The sequence below is a fragment of the Macrosteles quadrilineatus genome, unplaced genomic scaffold (genome assembly GCF_028750875.1).
Source record: "Macrosteles quadrilineatus isolate MER2022 unplaced genomic scaffold, UCM_ALF_1.0 Scaffold_2__2_contigs__length_208266976, whole genome shotgun sequence".
Lineage (NCBI taxonomy): Eukaryota > Metazoa > Arthropoda > Insecta > Hemiptera > Cicadellidae > Macrosteles > Macrosteles quadrilineatus.
This window is the reverse complement of record NW_026542595.1, coordinates 159,580,556-159,599,040: the sequence shown is the minus strand read 5'-3', so window position 1 is coordinate 159,599,040 and position 18,485 is coordinate 159,580,556. Positions and strand designations below refer to the sequence as shown.

The 18,485-nt window shown below is 35.3% G+C and overlaps 1 protein-coding gene across 1 annotated transcript; it reads left to right on the top strand.

Moving 5' to 3' along the window:
• The first annotated feature begins 271 nt into the window (after positions 1-271).
• On the top strand, positions 272-18,213 carry LOC128986107 (protein YIPF6-like). Its single transcript, XM_054406241.1, has 7 exons — positions 272-528; positions 6,356-6,478; positions 7,544-7,622; positions 9,945-9,987; positions 13,106-13,231; positions 15,984-16,141; positions 17,425-18,213. The coding sequence occupies exons 1-7, from the start codon at positions 499-501 to the stop codon at positions 17,541-17,543; spliced, it is 678 nt and encodes a 225-aa protein (XP_054262216.1). The 5' UTR covers positions 272-498; the 3' UTR covers positions 17,544-18,213.
• The last annotated feature ends 272 nt before the right edge of the window (positions 18,214-18,485 follow it).

Genomic DNA, 18,485 nt, shown 5'->3' with positions numbered 1-18,485 from the left:
TTGGACTAAAAAGCTTATCATAAAAATAAAAGAAAGAAAAATAAACATTTGTATTGACAACATTCTGTACTTGACGCTCATGAATAAAGTATTCTGTATTCTGTTCTACTGTTCTGCCATGTTCTTTAATCAATGCTTGCCCACAACGATCAGCTAATTTTCCATCACGCCTTAATAATGTACCTCGTACAGCTGTTCGGTGTTCACTGTTCATACATAGGTTGTCAGAAATAATGTGTTGTCGTTGTCTGAATCTGGCAACATTTTCATTTTCGGTCTGCTCTGCCTGCCAACAACTTTACCTAAGTATAGTTTTAGGCTATGTCGTTGAATTATTTTGCATTGAAATTGAAAATTAAGTTATTAAACTCCTTACTTCTGACTTGTGACTTACCCTTGGTTGCAACATTTTTTGGTAGCAATAGCTTAAAATAATACTTTCCGAAAAAAGGTATAAATTTCAACAAGTAATTTCAATTTCATACACTTCTCATAAAGATGACATCAGATGGAACAACTAAACTGGATGTAAGTTATCTTTTTAAGTAGATCGTTCTTTAAACAATTTCAAATGGGATAAGCTCGTACTTAAACATACATATTTGAACATACACCGTAAGTTACCTAATTCAAACTGTAACTTATTCCTACCACCTATGATCAGATCATTGATTGGCCTAACTTATTACCCTAAATATTTTTTTCATAATTTTCCTTTCTTGTACATTTCAAAATAGGCTTAAAACTTTTTTTTGTTTCAAAACTGCTAGATTTTTCATGCGAGGGCCCAGACCAACCTCTTTGGTGGGGTTATTTCATAGGGGCCCCAGGGTTTGCCCTCCCCATAGATTTGGTGAAATGACGCCACTGATTCGTATAATAAAAAGATAAGGTTATTGTTTACAGTAGGCCTACTTGGCCCTAATTGTGCTGTTGAAATAGTAGTTGATGTAACGATCACTTAAAATCTTCTTTGCATAAGTTACAATGGTTAACTTAGTTAACATTTGTAAAAATCCATTACATATATTCTTCTGTTACGTTTTTCATGGAATAGGTAAACTGCTTGCAGCATTCTAACCATAACTACTGTTGGCCTACTGTTTAAAGTACAAGTAGACAAACATTACAGACAAACATTACAAACAAACAGAATTTATAATGAGTGGAGCGAAAACTGGCGGGCGTCTGAGGGTCCTATGATACGTCTATGCTGAGAATGGTTTTTATATTATTTTACCGATCCATGTCTTCACTATGATCATTTTGGACTCACGTGAGTTTCAGTAAATGTTGAAAATAATATAACTCACGCAATTTTAAAACCCTCTAACAAGCCTGATCTCCAGCCCACCCAAATGAACAAACATAACCTCTAAATGAGAAACTAACTTATGTCTTCCTCTTCCTGCAAGCTCATTCCCGCAAAAAGCAGACGCTCCCTCCAACTTCGTCGCTGACTTTTTTTCCAAGCACCACTGCCTTCTTGATCTTGACATCATGGCTGCACTTTACTTGACGTCCTACACTCATTCGAATGAAAATATCGATCGATATATCGATTGCTTCATTCGATATATCGTTTGGTTAGTTAGGTAAGGTTAACCTAACCTAACTAACCAAACGATATATCGAATGAAAGAATCGAATGAAAATATTGAATCGAAAAAACCAATCGAATGAGTGTAGGACGTCAAGTAAAGTGCAGCCGACATCATTCCTATTTCATGTACTATATGAAATATAAGTATCATTGGAACAAGCTAAATTGGATTGCATCAGGAATAAACTAAGAGTTAGTACTCCATTGATTGTTAGCCAATCAACTGATATGAAATTCACAATGGGTAAAACCGAAATAACTACCTGTCCGCTATGTGACAAATTTGTTCACGAACATGAAGAGGCCATACTATGTGAGGGTGGTTGTAACACATGGTACCACCGGGACTGCCTTGGCATGATGTTAGACCACTATGAGAAAATCACCAATGTTGAAAAGGGGTATGAAATATGGCTCTGTCCACATTGTGAAATTCCGGAAAATATGAAAGTAGACTTGACTTCACCCCAAATTGGTGGTGAATTGAGAACTTTAAATAAACTCTCATATTCTCTTCCTAAATTGTCAGACAGATCTCTAGACGCATTGAAGTTGGAACTTAGTCAAGTGGATACCGTAACTTAGCAGATGAAACTGACAACACCTATTCTTTGAGGATGGCAGGCGAGATTGGTAAAGCTTTACTTGAAGAAAACCAACATTTGAAATCAGATATTATTTCATACAAAAATTGTATTTTAACTAAGGACATAGAAATAGAAGATCTCCAATCCCAAAATTTTCGCTTGCACACCCGAGTTCAAGAACTTCTTAACATTATAGAGGAGATCAACAAGCAGAGTGACAGGATACGAGAAGAAATGATAAAGAAAACCCAATACTATGAAGAGCACGATTTTGAACAGTTAAAAGTAGGCCTAATTGACAAACATGAAAGAGAAATCATACAACTCAAAAGGGCTATTTGCAAACAGGACACACACGAGAGACGAGACTACAAGGGATGATACGCCTAAAAAAAGGGACCATACTATTGATTCGCCAAACTCCAATCCACAAGATGTTCCAAATGAAATATCTTTGATCAGCAAAAACATAAACAACTTATCTAACTATTACAAAATGTTAGAAAAAAGGATAGCAAATCTAGAAGTCAACTCAGCCTTGTCTGTTCCAGAGAAGATAAAGGAATCTAAGTGTTCTCATATACCCACTTCAAACTTGCCAACCCCAACAAACATATAAGTACAACGAATGCCGCCTCACACTGCCAAACTTTTGCAGAGTGGAGAAACCTATGAGGACTTCTTCAACAACAATATCCAGGATTTTCTTAGAAACCAAGATTATTATTCAGCTTGGTAAACAACAGAATAATGATCTATCGACATATCCCCCCAGCTTTGCTGATGGAGAAGTAATAAAAAGAAACAACAGAAATAGCTTAGACGAGGCAGCAGCCGATCTCCCATCTACAGTCAGTAATACATTAGGAACTCAACAGTCTTTTTTAGAAGAACCTCTGAAAACACGAGAAAAGTGGAAGATGAGTACAAGAAAAAGACAAGGCTCACGGACAATAATAAAATCTCAAAAAGATTAACTATCTTCCACCAGAACGCAGACTGCATAGGCAACAAAATAGAACGATTTAATCACTTTCTCCACTCAGACACTCCGGATATCGTCATCATCACAGAACATGGCCAAAATGACGAGCGCATGAAGAATACTCGTCTAGGTGATTACAGTTTGTTGTCAGCCTTCTGCAGGAATAATGCCAGGAAAGGTGGTTGTGGCCATCTACAAGCACAAGGATCTTGAAAATGAGATAGAAGTACTAAATTTAGAATCCTCAAGCATCCCTTTAATCATAGAAGTCTCAGCAATTGTGATAAAACTGAACAAAAAATCAAACTTATTTGTGCTTGGAGTTTACCGCCCCCCAGGCAATGATAACGAATCTTTCAAACTGTCTCTGGACACACTTTCAACCATCATACACCCTTGGGTGACCCAGAACAACATCATTATCATCATGGGTGACTTCAATGTCGACTGCCTGGCTGCATCATCCAAAAGAAATCAGCTAAACGAACTTCTATCAACGTTTAATATACATCGAATCGAACTTCCTCCAACGAGAATCACTACTATTCTTCTACTTCGATTGACATTTGTTGCATAACAACTTGTTTTGAGAAAGAAGTGGCGGTTGAAGTGATAAATACTGGCATTTCGGATCACACTGGACAATTATGCAGCCTGAATCTGGGCACATATCGCAAGATGTGAATCCTTGCACATACACTTGCCAAACCCTTAAATCTCAAAATCTTGACGACATGAAGCTATAATTATCAAATCAAGACTGGAAGACAGTTCTAGAAAGCAGGACCGTAGAGGATGCTTATGATAGTTTCATCACGATTGTCACTTCAGTTATTGATGCCACGTGTCCCCGAAAGGCTTTCCGTGAAAAGAGGCGAAACCCTTTAACCCATGTCTACGATGATGAAGTCAAATCAATTAAGGAAAAGTTCATCAAAGCTCATAGCCGCTACGTCCTTAGTGGAAAAGAGGAAGACAAACTATTAACCAATAAGTTAAAGAAGGACTATGACCTTAAGTTGAGAGCACTGAGACGAGAAGCGACAGCTAAATTCATCTCCGAGTCTTCAATAAAATCGAAGGCTATCTGGAATGTGATCAACAGTGAAAGAAAGACCAAACAACGAGATCCTGACACCCTGTCATATCTGGTAATAAATGATGCAAAAGTGGAAGATCCTACTGAACTTGCTGGCAGCTTCAATGCATACTTCACAACAATTGCTGATGAGACCCTAAAGAACATTCAAGACCAGACGAAAGCCCGCAGCAAACAGGCCGAGCGTGTTGTCACATCTCCAATGACAGTGTTGGCGCCTACATCTGACCAGGAATTACTCGACACCATCAGAAGACTAAACAACAAGACTTCATCGGGCCTGGATGAATTTTCCTCCGTTATGGTCAAACACTGCCGGCAGGAATTGCTAACGCCGCTGCTTTACATAGCCAATCTAAGTATGTCTCAGGGCACCTTTCCAAGCAAGATGAAAACGTTAAAAGTGATTCCATTACACAAGAAAGGGAGCAAGCATTCGTTGGGGAACTTTAGACCTATCTCCTTGGTGTCTACATTCTCAAAAATCATTGAGAAGGTCGTTCTGACGAGAATCATAAATCACCTGGAAAACAACAAGATAAATCTTAGTGGACAACATGGCTTCCAAAAAAATAAATCTACCATCACAGCCTTAGTCGAGCTGATTGAACTGATCGTGGACAAACTTGAAGAGGGCGAGAATTTAACTAGTCTGTACCTCGATTTGAGCAAGGCCTTCGACTGCCTCAGCCACCAACTTATTCTTACCAAGCTCGAAGAACTGGGTTTTCAGGGCATGGCTAGAGATTGGTTCCAGAGCTATCTGGTGGGCCGGAATCAGCTTGTCGAGCTTAGGCAAAAGGAGAATGGGAAAATTGCCACATACAGGTCACAACTACTTCCTGTTACAAGAGGCATACCTCAAGGCTCTGTTTTGGGCCCGGTGATATTCATACTGTTTACTTATGACCTTCCTTCATACATCAACCCATACAGCAGAGCAATCATGTATGCTGATGATACTGTGTTGCTTGCCTCAAGCAAAACTACAGACAATCTGGAAGTGAAATCCTACATTGCGCTAAACTTGGCGGTTGAATACTGCAGTATGAATGACCTAGTCTTCAATGAAGGAAAAACCAACCAGGTGAATTTTGGCAACAAGAAGAACGAGATCATGGGGTATCCGGGCATCCAGACCAGTGACACAACCAAACATCTTGGCTTGATCTTGGACAGCTGGCTCTCATGGACTGACCACGTGGACGAACTTTGCATGAGGCTGAGTACTGCAATTTTCGCTCTACGGCGCATTAAGACTGTTAGCACAGTGGCAGCTCTTAAAATCTCATACCACGCCCTCTTTGAGAGTCGTCTGAGATATGGGATTCAGCTCTGGGGTAGCACCTCCCTCACCAACATCAAACGTGTGCTGATCCTGCAGAAGATAGCACTGAGGATAATGGCGGGCCTGAGTTGGAAGGAGAGCTGTCGAGTACCTTTTAAGCAGTGGCACATACTTACTGTGGTGAACGTTTACTTATTGGAGAATTATTGCTGAACGAGTGGTTGCTGAATCACCCTTTCTACAGCATCAACGAGTTTATTGAGTGGAGGAACAGCTGAAATTAGAAAATCTGAAATTTCCCAATTCCAAAGACTTTATTCCACTAATGTATACTACTGTAATTCTCTGACACTATTACAATCTTGAAGATTGTTAATAAAGATCTCTCTCTCTCTCTCTGTCTCTCTCTCTCTCTCTCTCTCTCATTAGGCTACATACTTTTTAGCAATAGACCTACTGTAACTTATGTATTGAAACCGTTTACTTAACACAACCAACATTAAAATTAAAGTATCATCCAAAATTATTATTATCAGTGAAGGATACGCCTAATCAATAAAATGTTTTACACATAGGCTAACTCTTCCATATTATTCTTTTGTAACGTTTCTTTGATTTACCCCTAAGCTATATCACACTATTATTCAAAATGTGTCCGTTAAAACACTTTATCATACACCTAACCAGCGATCTTTATTATTTTTCACCGTCAACCTAATGAGTTATCCTAATATAACATAACATGAAGTGTCTTTTCCTCTTAATGTAAATTAATTCAGAATTTGTTTTAAAGCTCTATGAAGAATTTCATGAGGGTCCCGTTGAAGGGAGCATGAATGTTCCAAGTTCGAATAAAGCACAAGCGATAGGTGAGCCTGACTTCAACACCCTTGATGAGCCGATTAGTGTCACAGTGGTAAGTCTTTTTGTTTCCTTATGTATGGTTGGCTTAGGTATAATACAGCTGCAACATTTTTTATTGAAATTTAAGTATGTTACTAACTTTGAAAAATGTTTCTTTCTAAGTATGTACTTAGGTACTAACTTCTTACTTCTGTTAAACAGTCCTTTTAATCCTGAACAATAAGGCTTAACCCCTAACACTGTAAAAGTATGATTAAAAAATTATTACAATTTTAGTCATTTTCCCTAAAAAATCCATAAAACTTCATCAAAATGCTTAGCTACTGACCATTTGGGTAGATTTTATTAGGGTTTATTTTTGAGTATGGTACCTAATGATTTAAAGATATCGATCATTCTCCGTTTTTGATTACCTTTACTTGCTGTCACATCTTTTTCAGCTCTTTTTAGTTACCCCTCCAGGTACTTTCCTGTTAAAGGGAACATTCATTATTATCGATGATTTTTTTTATATATCGATATTTTTGTTTTCCGATCCATTACAAATTGACAACAACTAACTACTGATCTTGTTTAGGCTAAAACAGTCTATATATGGATTAAGAAATGAAACTGTTCTAAGCTAACCGTTTGATAACAGAAAAGGCAAGTTAAACACGGAATTTTTAAATGTTACAGCAAGTTTGGTTAGTTATGATAGGTTATTTTTTTAGAACAGTTTCATTTTATTATTGTTTGTTGATACTGAACAATATTTATCTTAGTTGTCAGCTGATATGTTTCAATTTGTTAATATCGATATATCGAGAAAAAAACCATCGATAATAATGAATGTTCTCTTTAACAGGAAAGTACCCCCCTCCATTTACACAGTACGGTACTGTTATTGTATATATATATATATATTTTAACTTTGTGCTCCTATTAATAGTAAGTTTAGGGTTTTCAACTATAGGCCTAATGTAAAGCTAATTGGAGAAAGTCAGTTTGTTGATACTTTTGTCTTATAGGCCCTACCTACTTAAAATCTTATGGCTTACTATTTATTATTATTAGGCAAATAATAAATCCTACTGTAACTTATTCCTAGATGATTTATTTTGTTTTATTTTTTCAGTTAAGAGATCTCAAAGCAGTTGGTGCAAAATTCAAAAATGTATTGTATCCTGTTGAAAAGAAAAGTTTACTCAAAGAATGTAAGTATTGCAAGCCTTTAACTTCTGAAGGGATAAGTAGTAGTAGCATTATACTAGTAACAAACAACCGTAATAACATTTAAAGTAGTAATTAGGTAGGCCTGCTCAATAACAAACCAGAAGGAAGAATGCATTTACCTAAATAGAAAAAAAGGGAAGCTTCGGCCGAAATACAAATTGCATGATATAGAATAGTTTATTTTCTAACTAACTTATTTAACGACAATCTACAAAACAAAAAAAGACTTATCATCAAAATGCATATTACCAAGCTTACATAACCTGCATCTAATTGATTCTATTGGCCATCTCCAGTCATCCATAAACACAGCATTCACCAAAGCTGACCAGGTGGATTGTGTCTACCTGGACTTTGCTAAAGCTTTTGTCAAAGTATATCATCGCCTTTTGTTTGCCAATTTTACTCGATATGGATATTTATTGACATGATCTATTGCATTCTATGTATAATGTTTAATTAATGATCAATTAAATCTAACTATCTAACTATCTATCTATCTATCTATCTATCTATGGGGAGTTGCTGGGAAACTGGCTTGAGATTTACCTGTGTGATAGATTAGGGTACTTAGCCTATTGTTAATTGTGACAGAGCTCTATCTAACCCTTTTTGCAGTGCCATCAGGTATCACCCAAGGTTTACTCTTGGGACCTTTATTATTCAATTGATTTATTAATGACATCAGCATTGCTATATCCTCGAAGTTCCTCACATTCGCAAATTTATTTATTTATTTATTGCCAACGGATTTCACCAATTTACAATAATGAATTGCAATATAGTGACTTACTCATCATGACTAAATACTAAAACTAAGTAACAATGCAAAACAATACAATAAGGATACATGCAAAATCTAAGACAGTAAAAAAAAACTACTTATACCTAGGTATAAGATATACCCAGCAAATTATTTCTTGACCTTCTCAAGAATCAGATATATGGATGAGTATGTAAACTTCCAAAACTCCCTTGCGGCATTGTTATCTGTTATAAAAGTAGGCCTAATGCATTCCCAAGTGTCAAGTCATGTTATTTAATCGTGGGACTACAAACTGTGATTTTGAATACTGTACTATGTATTGATGACTATGAAAACTAGTGAAGTGAATAAGGTAAAGGATCTTGGGATCATTATTATACCAACCCTAAGTCCAGAGGAGCATTTTTCCAATATTGTAAACAGGGCAAATTAACTACTGGGATTTATTCATACGTCCACAGAGAAATTTACTGACCCACATTCTCTTGCTGCCCTTTAGCCTACAAAATACTCATTATACCTATAGTAATTCCTGGAGTTTGGCTGTTTACTTACTGGAAACCATGTATGGATATATTTCAAAGCTAGACTAGAAGATGTTGTCTAACTATTTACATATCTAGTATACCTATTGCTCAAATTCGAGCAATTGCGAAGTATTACAGGCAATATTTTTAAACTAATGACAGTCATAGTTTCCAATGACTTTAAAAGAGTCGACTCAAAGATTATGGAAATACTCACAATGTTTATAAGGCCCCCCATACACGTACCGATCGGCCTGAAGGTCTGATGGGATTCACATCAGTCGTCGTCCGGCCAATTTGGTCGGCCGGCGGCTGGACGACTACCCCATACATGTAACGATCGGCCGTCCGATCGATCGTTACGTGTATGGGGGGCCTAACAGTTCAATATAATCAACATTTCTTGCAAATATCTTAGCTGATCTTGTTTTTTAGCGTTTCCTACAAATGTTCATTGTACTCATAGCCCCGCATCAGGTTGTCCATAATAACAATTATAAATTAAAAAAAAAAACATTATTTCTATTTCTTATACTTCTTGGTGATGTTCTATGACTTTTCTATGTTTCCATAGTTTGCAAATCGACTCTTTCAATGATTGCTCAAGAAATGCAGCACAGTGTTAATTCAGTTTTCTTTTTAGTATGTAAATTGTCCAGGCTTTCTCGCTTTTTTCTATCGTAATATTTACGCCAACCCAAATTCAAGTAGTAAATATTTCATTTCAACCAAGTCAGTAAATGTTTGTAGCACACCTTTCCTATTGCAACTAAAATATTAACAGAAATTAAATTATCCAGCTGATCATAATATAATGTAAACAGATATGTTCTTTATAAGAATAACATGGGAACTTTATAAGCCCAAGGGATTTTTTCTAAAATATGGTCAGTTTGCAAATCTACACACCTTGGTATGCATTATGTAGGGTTAAATCTTAAAACAAAAAAGCCTTATTGTTTACAAAGTGTCATGTAGCGTATTAATAATATAGATTATTGTTGTTTTAGGGGATCTCTGGGGTCCACTTTTGCTCTGCACCTTTTTAGCTATGTAAGTAAAAAAAAAAAAAAAAAAAAAAAAACAACCATATAGTCTAGTAGTTCTCATCATTACTCCAAGACTAACTAAGTAGCCTAAGTAAGTAATCCATTCCACGTCCACCTTGCAACTCCTGCAATACTAGCTATCCAAAAAAATATTTTGTTTTACTACGCTTTTTTGGTACTATTTTTTACTATTGTAAAACAGCTGGGTAGCACAGTGGTTATAGTGCTAGTAATCAACCTAGTACAGTAATCAAAAAGGTCGCCAACTTGACCTGTTTTAAAGCTTTTTCAAATTGTGTGACTTTTTGATGGTTTGAAACTGGACCCAGCTGTCCTAGATCATTGTGCTTTCAATAAATGGTCCTGACAAGTAAAGCAGCTAACTTAGATTAACTTATAATAATTACATAATAAACTCAATTTAGTTTTGAAGAAATCATATCAAATTAAAGAAAAAAAATCCCCGCCGCAGCAAACCAATCATCTAATCGTTGTCCAATCCAACCAATCGTTGTCTAAGCGAATTTCCATTTGCATGATGAAAATCCACATTTTCACTTAAATATTTCCTTGAACATGTCAGATTTATTCCCTATTTTAAAAATGTGTTTAATGAGTACTTAGGTTTAATGCTACAGAGATGGTAATAGAGTGTGTATATTTATTTAGTAAACTGTAAATAGCATAACTAGCATAAAATAAATAAATTTGCCTAGTTGGATCAAAATTTATCTTTAAACAAGTGTAGCGGATGTCTAAGAAGGCTTTTTTACTAAAAAAGTGGACTGTATGATGGGATATCGAGTTTAATCTTGTTTACAAATATTATGGACTTTTGGTTTTGATTGTGGTACAATTAAGTTTCTATTACCACACATGAAGTTCTGGAAGGTCTGGTAGAGTATATTTGAGTATGGCCATACGTTTCTTCTGATGAAAAGATAGCTTCGTCAAACAACAGTTTTTAGAGTTCAAAGTATCACACATACACAATTTAAATTCAAATTAAAGGGGTTATAGGTTAGACAAGTACAAAAAAGAGTTAATTGAATGAAGCAAAATAAGAGGAGAATAGCTATTTACATTACAAGTGTAGTAAGAGCGTTTTTACATCACGCAAGTGAAATTCACCTAAGTGATGTAAACACGCTCTTGCGTAACGTGTAACGTACAAGATTTTACCTAATCCGACAATATACATGGGATTATGTACAATATTTTTCATTATCCATTTCACTTATCTTCTAACAGTAACGTTCTTTTAAAAACAAAAGCTAGGTTAGGAAAATACTTTAAAGCATAACAATAACATTCAAGCGCACAGCTGATTACTAGCGTTGAACGTCGTTGGCTCCATAGAGGTATATTTTTTAAGTTAAGCAGTCAATGTTATTTAAATGGGTTTCTTTACATCACCGAGTGAGTTTTTGATACTTTACATCACTCGAGAAGTAAGGAAGTTGTATACATCACGCTTGGGATAGGGAAGTTTAACATGGCGGGTTAGGTAAAAGAATAAAATTTCTGTACAAAATGATATTAAGAAGGTAAAAGCACCGTTTTTAAGAAGGAATTGTTTACATTTATTCATTTAATTGTTGTATTGTTGGGGCCATGTGGGGATTTTGCAATATACTCTCTCTCTCACACAATGATCAGCTGGCCTACTTATGAATACTGAACAACAAGCAAACTACACAAATTTACTTTTTCTCCGTAAGAATAGCATGGTAATTTTAAATTTACAATTTATTTAATTTTTCCTGTACCTAATAACAGTACAAAAACACTTAAGAATACTAAATTATTTGGTTTTTTTAAGATCTACCAAATAGTTTGAAGAGAAATTGGGAAATTCTGTTTTGATGGCCAATGACAAAAACACCCTGCAGTCCAATATTCTTTTTGAAACCAATAAAGTTAGACAATATCCCAAACAATGCTGCACTCGCCTCTTAATCAGAACAGATTACGACCAACTCCTGTCTTCAGTCAAGTCTCGACACATATCCGGCACGCCTCCCTATCGCCCTGCCCGAACACACATCGTGAAAGATAAACCATATTAGGCATAGATTTAAATAATTAGTCCACTAGTGTTTTTAGCGAATTTCCCATATAGGGAATATTTTTAGCGAATTTCCCATATAGGGAATAAGCTATTACCGTAGTACTCATGGTAAGACCTGGACGCGGGACCGATTTTTTTTTTCGTTTTGAGGTCCCTAGAGGCCAAAACACCATCCGTTCAAATTCATATATATATACATATATATATTTATATATATATATATATATATGTGTCCGTCAGCACGATAACTCGAGCAAAAATGATCCGATTTTGATTAAATTTGGTACAAACGTGTAAACCTACGTTTATTCGAACGAGTTCGCGATCCAGCATGATCGGACCATGGGAACGGGTGTTTACGGGGGGTTTTATGGGGTAAAAATAGGTTTTTCCCATTTTTGACCCAAAAAACATAAAATTTAGCAATTTATTTCCAAACCATTTTGTAGAGCTTAAAAAAAAACAAATAATTTAGTATATTGAAGCGATATTATGCGCCTAATGGTTACGGAGAAAATTCCAAAAAATTGTAAATTTAAAATTCCCATGTTATTCTTATGGAGATTGAGTAAACTGTTGTAGTTTGCTTGTTTACGAGCATATTTTGATCAAATTTGGAAAATGTTTTTATTTCTTACTAACTATTAACATTTTACAAAAAAAAAAAACAGTTTTACCCTCCCTGATGCAGCAAACCTAAGTACTTGTTAAACTAATTCTATTTAAATTGGGAATAAATGCTATATTTTTAAGTAGACATTTCAGTGTAAATCCAATCAGTCAAATGGAAATTCGCTTAGTCTGCAAGTTTGCTGCGGCGGGGGTATTTTATGTTTTTGTGTTTCGTTTGTGAACATCTTCAGGCAAGATTAGTGGATCTTATACAGTGGAACTGACGATGGCGTTTGCGCCGAAATGTGCATTATACAGTTGGACCAGATTGGACCACAAGGCGACAGTCAGCTATTTTAACCTTTTATTTAATTGGCTAAGTATTAGTATTTCATTAATATTTTAAAGGTTTTTGTGACTTGACTCCATTCCATTCCAGGTTTCTGCAAGGAGATTCTTCATCATCAGAATCAGATGGAGGGCCGGAGTTTGCTGAAGTGTTTGTCATTGTTTGGATCGGAGCAATGGTCGTTACACTCAACTCCAAACTTCTTGGTGGGAATATGTGAGTGACTTGTGAATAGAACAAACTTAAGATTAACAATGTAAGGACTTTTAGCGAATTTCCCATATAGGGAATAAGCTATTACCGTAGTACTCATAGTAAGACCTGGACGCGGGACCGATTTTTTTTTTCGTTTTGAGGTCCCTAGAGGCCAAAAACACCATCCGTTCAAATTCATATATATATATATTTATATATATATATATATATATATATATATATATATGTGTCCGTCAGCACGATAACTTGAGCAAAAATGATCCGATTTTGATGAAATTTGGTACAAACGTGTAAACGTACGTTTATTCGAACGAGTTCGCGATCCAGCATGATCGGACTATGGGAACGGGGGTTTACGGGGGGTTTTATGGGGTAAAAATAGGTTTTTCCCATTTTTGACCCAAAAAACATAAAATTTAGCAATTTCTTTCCAAACCATTTTGTAGAGCTTCAAAAAACAAATAATTTAGTATATTGAAGCGTTATTATGCGCCTAATGGTGACGGAGAAAATTCCAAAAAATTATAAATTAAAAATTCCCATGTTATTCTTATGGAGAATAAGTAAACTGTTGTAGTTTGCTTGTTTGTGAACATATTTTGATCAAATTTGGAAAATGTTTTTATTTCTTACTAACAATTCACATTTAAAAAAAAAAACAGTTTTACCCTCCCTGATGCAGCAAACCTAAGTACTTGTTAAACTAATTCTATTTAAATCAAGAATAAATGTTATATTTTTAAGTACTACATTTCAGTGTAAATCCAATCAGTCAAATGGAAATTCGCTTAGTCTGCAGGTTTGCTGAGGCGGGGGTATTTATGTTATAAGACTATTGCTGTATGGTTTGTATGTATACATTCTATTCATCATACAAATTATAAGAGATTAATATACAATCCCTATTATGACGTATATGAAAAGAAACACTGGAATTGTGTTAGCTAGGAATTTAGTTATTGCATGTGTACCCTACTTGGCTATCTTATTGGTTACTGATAGTGATAAGAGGTTCGCTTGGACCATGGCGGGGCCAAATTTAATTCACTACATGAATTGGGTTTACTTAACCTTTCAACTTGTATTTTTGGGTATCTCAGTTCAAACCTAAATTAGTACTAAACGGGATTTGTGGATAATACAGGTCTATAACATTTCAACCTGAGAATCATAGTGGTAGTCGTATGAAGGTCCTTCCAGTACATATCATAAAGGCATGGTTGTTCAACAATTTGAATGCTTCCTGTTGTATCCAGAGGAATGCTATACAGATGTTAAATTGTAGAATAAAGGGGAGAGTAGCTAACCTACCTTGGAAGAAGTACAGGAAGGCCATGGATCACACATAAGACACCTAAAACACACAATACTTCATTCCAGAGGGCTTTTATGTTTTATTGGCTTGAAGAAGGAACCAACTCACAACACACATTAACACTATTGGATGGACACTGAGTGTCCTCAGATTTCCATTTGCTGTAGTATTGGTAATCTTGTATTTGGCATCTTCTTGTTGGTCCCACGTGGACTTAATTTACAGTTTTTCTGTGTAGCTAAAAGCTTACACAAGCTAGACAATGGGTGAGGTGAATAAAAGGTAGTATTTGGTAGTACGTACTTCTTTTCGAAGTATTTACTCGGTTTTCGGTGAATAAACATGCTAGTTGGTACTAGCCTCTAGTACAAACTACGACTTGCAGGTGAATAAAATGCTAGTTCGTACTACCGCTAGTACATACTACATCACATAGGGAAAGTAGTATCTACTAGGCTTTTTCGGTGAATAAAAACCAGTCGGCGTAGTAGTTACTTCATTTTTATGTAGTACGATCAAGGGCATGCTTCAGTTTGGTCGTTTGCGAATATGGCGATGTTTTTACAAGTCCGTAACAGGAAAACATACCTTGAACGAAGAAATATTGGTAACTGTAAGCAATTACTGCGATTTGAGAATGATAGTGTAGATTTTTTTACCAACGAGTTTTTGCCTGGCAATGGTGAAGTTGAGAGAAGAGGAGGGGCACTGTCATCTCGACAGAAAATTGAAGTTTTATTTTGTTATTTTGGTGATCCGGGTAAGTTGAGCTATTTTTAGTACAAATTAAAATACCTTCTTATCGGTCGTAAATAAGATTTAATTATATAATAACAAAGTGTTTAAATAAACGATATATTTTAATTGGATTGAACATTAATTGCATATTAGGAATTATGTAAAATTGCAAATTAATCGCTTATTTTTTTATCTCGATAGGATTGTTGCGTTTTGTTATTTTCTCTTTTTAGCGAATTTCCCTATAAGGAAGTAGCTATTACTGTAGGTGGCATGGTAAGACCTAGGCCCGGGACCGATTTACTTTTTCATTTTGATGTCCCCAGAGGCCAAAACACCACCATTCGCTCAAATTTGTAGCAATGATACTTACTAGTCACTCAACACGTCTGATACAACTGCAGGCGCTGTCAGGAATGACCAACGGAATAACGACAAACAGCTGATTATCGCCGCGCGCCTGTTTTGGCTTGTTTATTAGTGAATCACTCTAGTAGGTACTAGGGGGTAGTACGTACTAGGCAGGTAGTACTTACTACATCACATAGGGAACCCCTAGTACTTACTACCTAGTTCTAGCTAATTCTTATTCACTTCGATTTGAGCAAGTGCTAGAACTATGTAGTACGAACTATGTAGTATGTACTACATTTTATTCACCTTACCCATTTTCACTACTTTGTTGCACTTCTGTTTCAGATCCTTCTTCCAGAGCGTGTGTGTGTTGGGTTACTGCTTGTTGCCGACAGCCATCGCCCTAATCGCGTGTCGTCTTATATTGGTAGCTGAACAGAACAACTTCCTCTTCATGTTGCGCTTCATGGTCACCATGATGGGCTTTGCTTGGGCCACTTTCGGTATGAATTATACTTTACTACTAAAATACTTGTATTAGTCCAACATTATTACAAATTGCCATCCATTTTGTTATACCCCTACCATTGATGTTTTTTTCAGATTTAAATTTTATTCTTTGTTTGAAGTTCATTTTTTGTAATGGTTAGTTAATGATGTTCAAAGGTTTACTGCACACATTTTCCATCACAATGGTAAAAAATAATACACAACGTTTCGGGATCTGGAATATGATCCCGTTCTCAGGTGAAAAAACAACTAACACATTACAAATAACAATACACAAAAGTCCAACCTAAGTAGGAATACACAACAGAGTAGCAGTTAAGTCATCGTACAACATGCAAAAAATAACTTATCACAAAACAAAACAAGCTATTATTGTTTTTTTTTTATTGGTTACTTTTTGCATGTTGGATCACGGCTTAACTGCTATACCTGAATGCTTCTCTTTGTAGTGTATTCCAACTTACGTTGGGCTTTTGTGTATTGTTAGTTGTAATGTGTTAGTTAAGTTTACACCTGAGGACGGGATCAGATTCCAGATTGTGAAACATTGTGTATTGTTTTTTACCATTGTGATAGAAAATGTCTGCAATAAACCTTTAAGAAATTTTATGATGTTAGTTTATTTTTTATTGTTATTCAAATAATTTACTATATCTACAAAAGTACAAATCATATTAAGGGTTTGGTTAGGCTTGATGCGAAATATAACCTAAAACTTAAAAGTCAAAGGTTATGTAAACACAATATGTATATTTAGTTAAATTTAACCCGCCAGGGACCAAGCATGGTTGTAATCTACAACAAGGTTGATCATAAAGTGTTTGATCGAAGCTTGTCCAATGATTATCCACCCCTCATCAGTGCAGGTGCTCGGACCCCTCTTTCCAAGAGAGAATTAACATCAAGTTCACCTCATTTCTCCACCTTTTGTTTTACTTCCTTGATTTTTTTTAGTTTTCATTAGAATCCTAATATTAAATTTCAATGAAGTTTATCTTAACGTATTTAAACTTTAAGTGGGCTAACACATGAAATACTGTACTAATATAACTTTTTACTTGTTAATTTCATCTTTAAATATCAGCTTACTTGAACAAAATTTTAGAGTATGGGGCTAATTGACATACGATAAACACTTACATGCGATCATTATACAATTCTTTTAATTGAGCTTGCTCAATAATATCTTCCAATAGTTTCTCTCTATATTATATCCCTTTAACCTCAATATTTTTATAATCATTCTTCACTTACTCTCAATTGTTGTATTTTACAGCCTCGACATTATTCCTGGGTGAAAGCCAGCCGGTGGGGCGGAAGGGCCTTGCAGTTTACCCGATATTCCTCTTCTACTTCGTCATATCATGGCTAGTTCTCTCACACAACGTGGATTGAACCAGCCGCCTTCAGTATTGCATGTAAATATTTTATAAATAACTTCATCGCTACTCCATTAAAGTTTGTGCTGTGGGATTTACATTATTGAAATTTGCACAAAAGATCTCTGTGGAATAGTAGATGTTTTAAGGTTGAAATGACAGTTTTATTGAGCGACTAAATTTAATAACATTCCGTGTACTTGTACTATTTTTATTTTGTGAATAAGGTAAAAATTTAAAAATCTTGATGTGTTAGGTAGTTTGTGAAATAATTCTTAAATGTAATTTTAGTCGATTTGTACTCCAAGAAACTTATGAATGAAATTCACTGTGGTAGATACCTTTGGTCGGAAAATTATTAATAATAAAAATACATTGTTAAACATATCGGGAAAGATAATTCAACGTTCTACAGTAGTTAGTCAATTATTTTCATTATATAAGTTTTCCATCTGGTTCTATATATTTATTTAATAGTAGCTGCAAACAAAATTTTATTTGTTGGAAATAAAAGCATAAACTAATATAATAAGAAACAGTTTAGAAATAATATTTAAACTTGAGCTGGGTATTTTAAATAAACTTTATATTGAAGGCTTTATATTTAGGCATATAAATTGTTTAAAGTTCCTGAGTGGTTGCTGCTGTGTAAATTTTGTACATAGGTACCAATAATAAATTTTAACAAGAAAAGAAATGGCTTATTTCTCCTTTTCTTAAAAGTATGGTTAATTATTTAGAATGTTCCGCTTCTTTCAACCTATAATTTTACCTATTTTATGAACCGTGTCTATTTTTCTTTCACGGTTCCTGACCGTACAGCGAGATAAATGTATTTGAAATCTTCAGTTCACCAACAAGCAATGTACCGTTGTAAACTTCTTATGGAGTTAAAACAATTTCATCGATGTAAAAGCCATACAAGGGATCCTTTTTAATGGGTGCATCCAACAACCTA

Coding starts and splice junctions, on each gene's coding strand:
- LOC128986107 (XM_054406241.1), top strand. CDS start 499: ATGACATCAGATGGAACAACTAAACTGGAT. Junction 529..6,355: donor ATGGAACAACTAAACTGGAT/GTAAGTTATCTT, acceptor TTTGTTTTAAAG/CTCTATGAAGAATTTCATGA. Junction 7,623..9,944: donor GAAAAGTTTACTCAAAGAAT/GTAAGTATTGCA, acceptor TTGTTGTTTTAG/GGGATCTCTGGGGTCCACTT.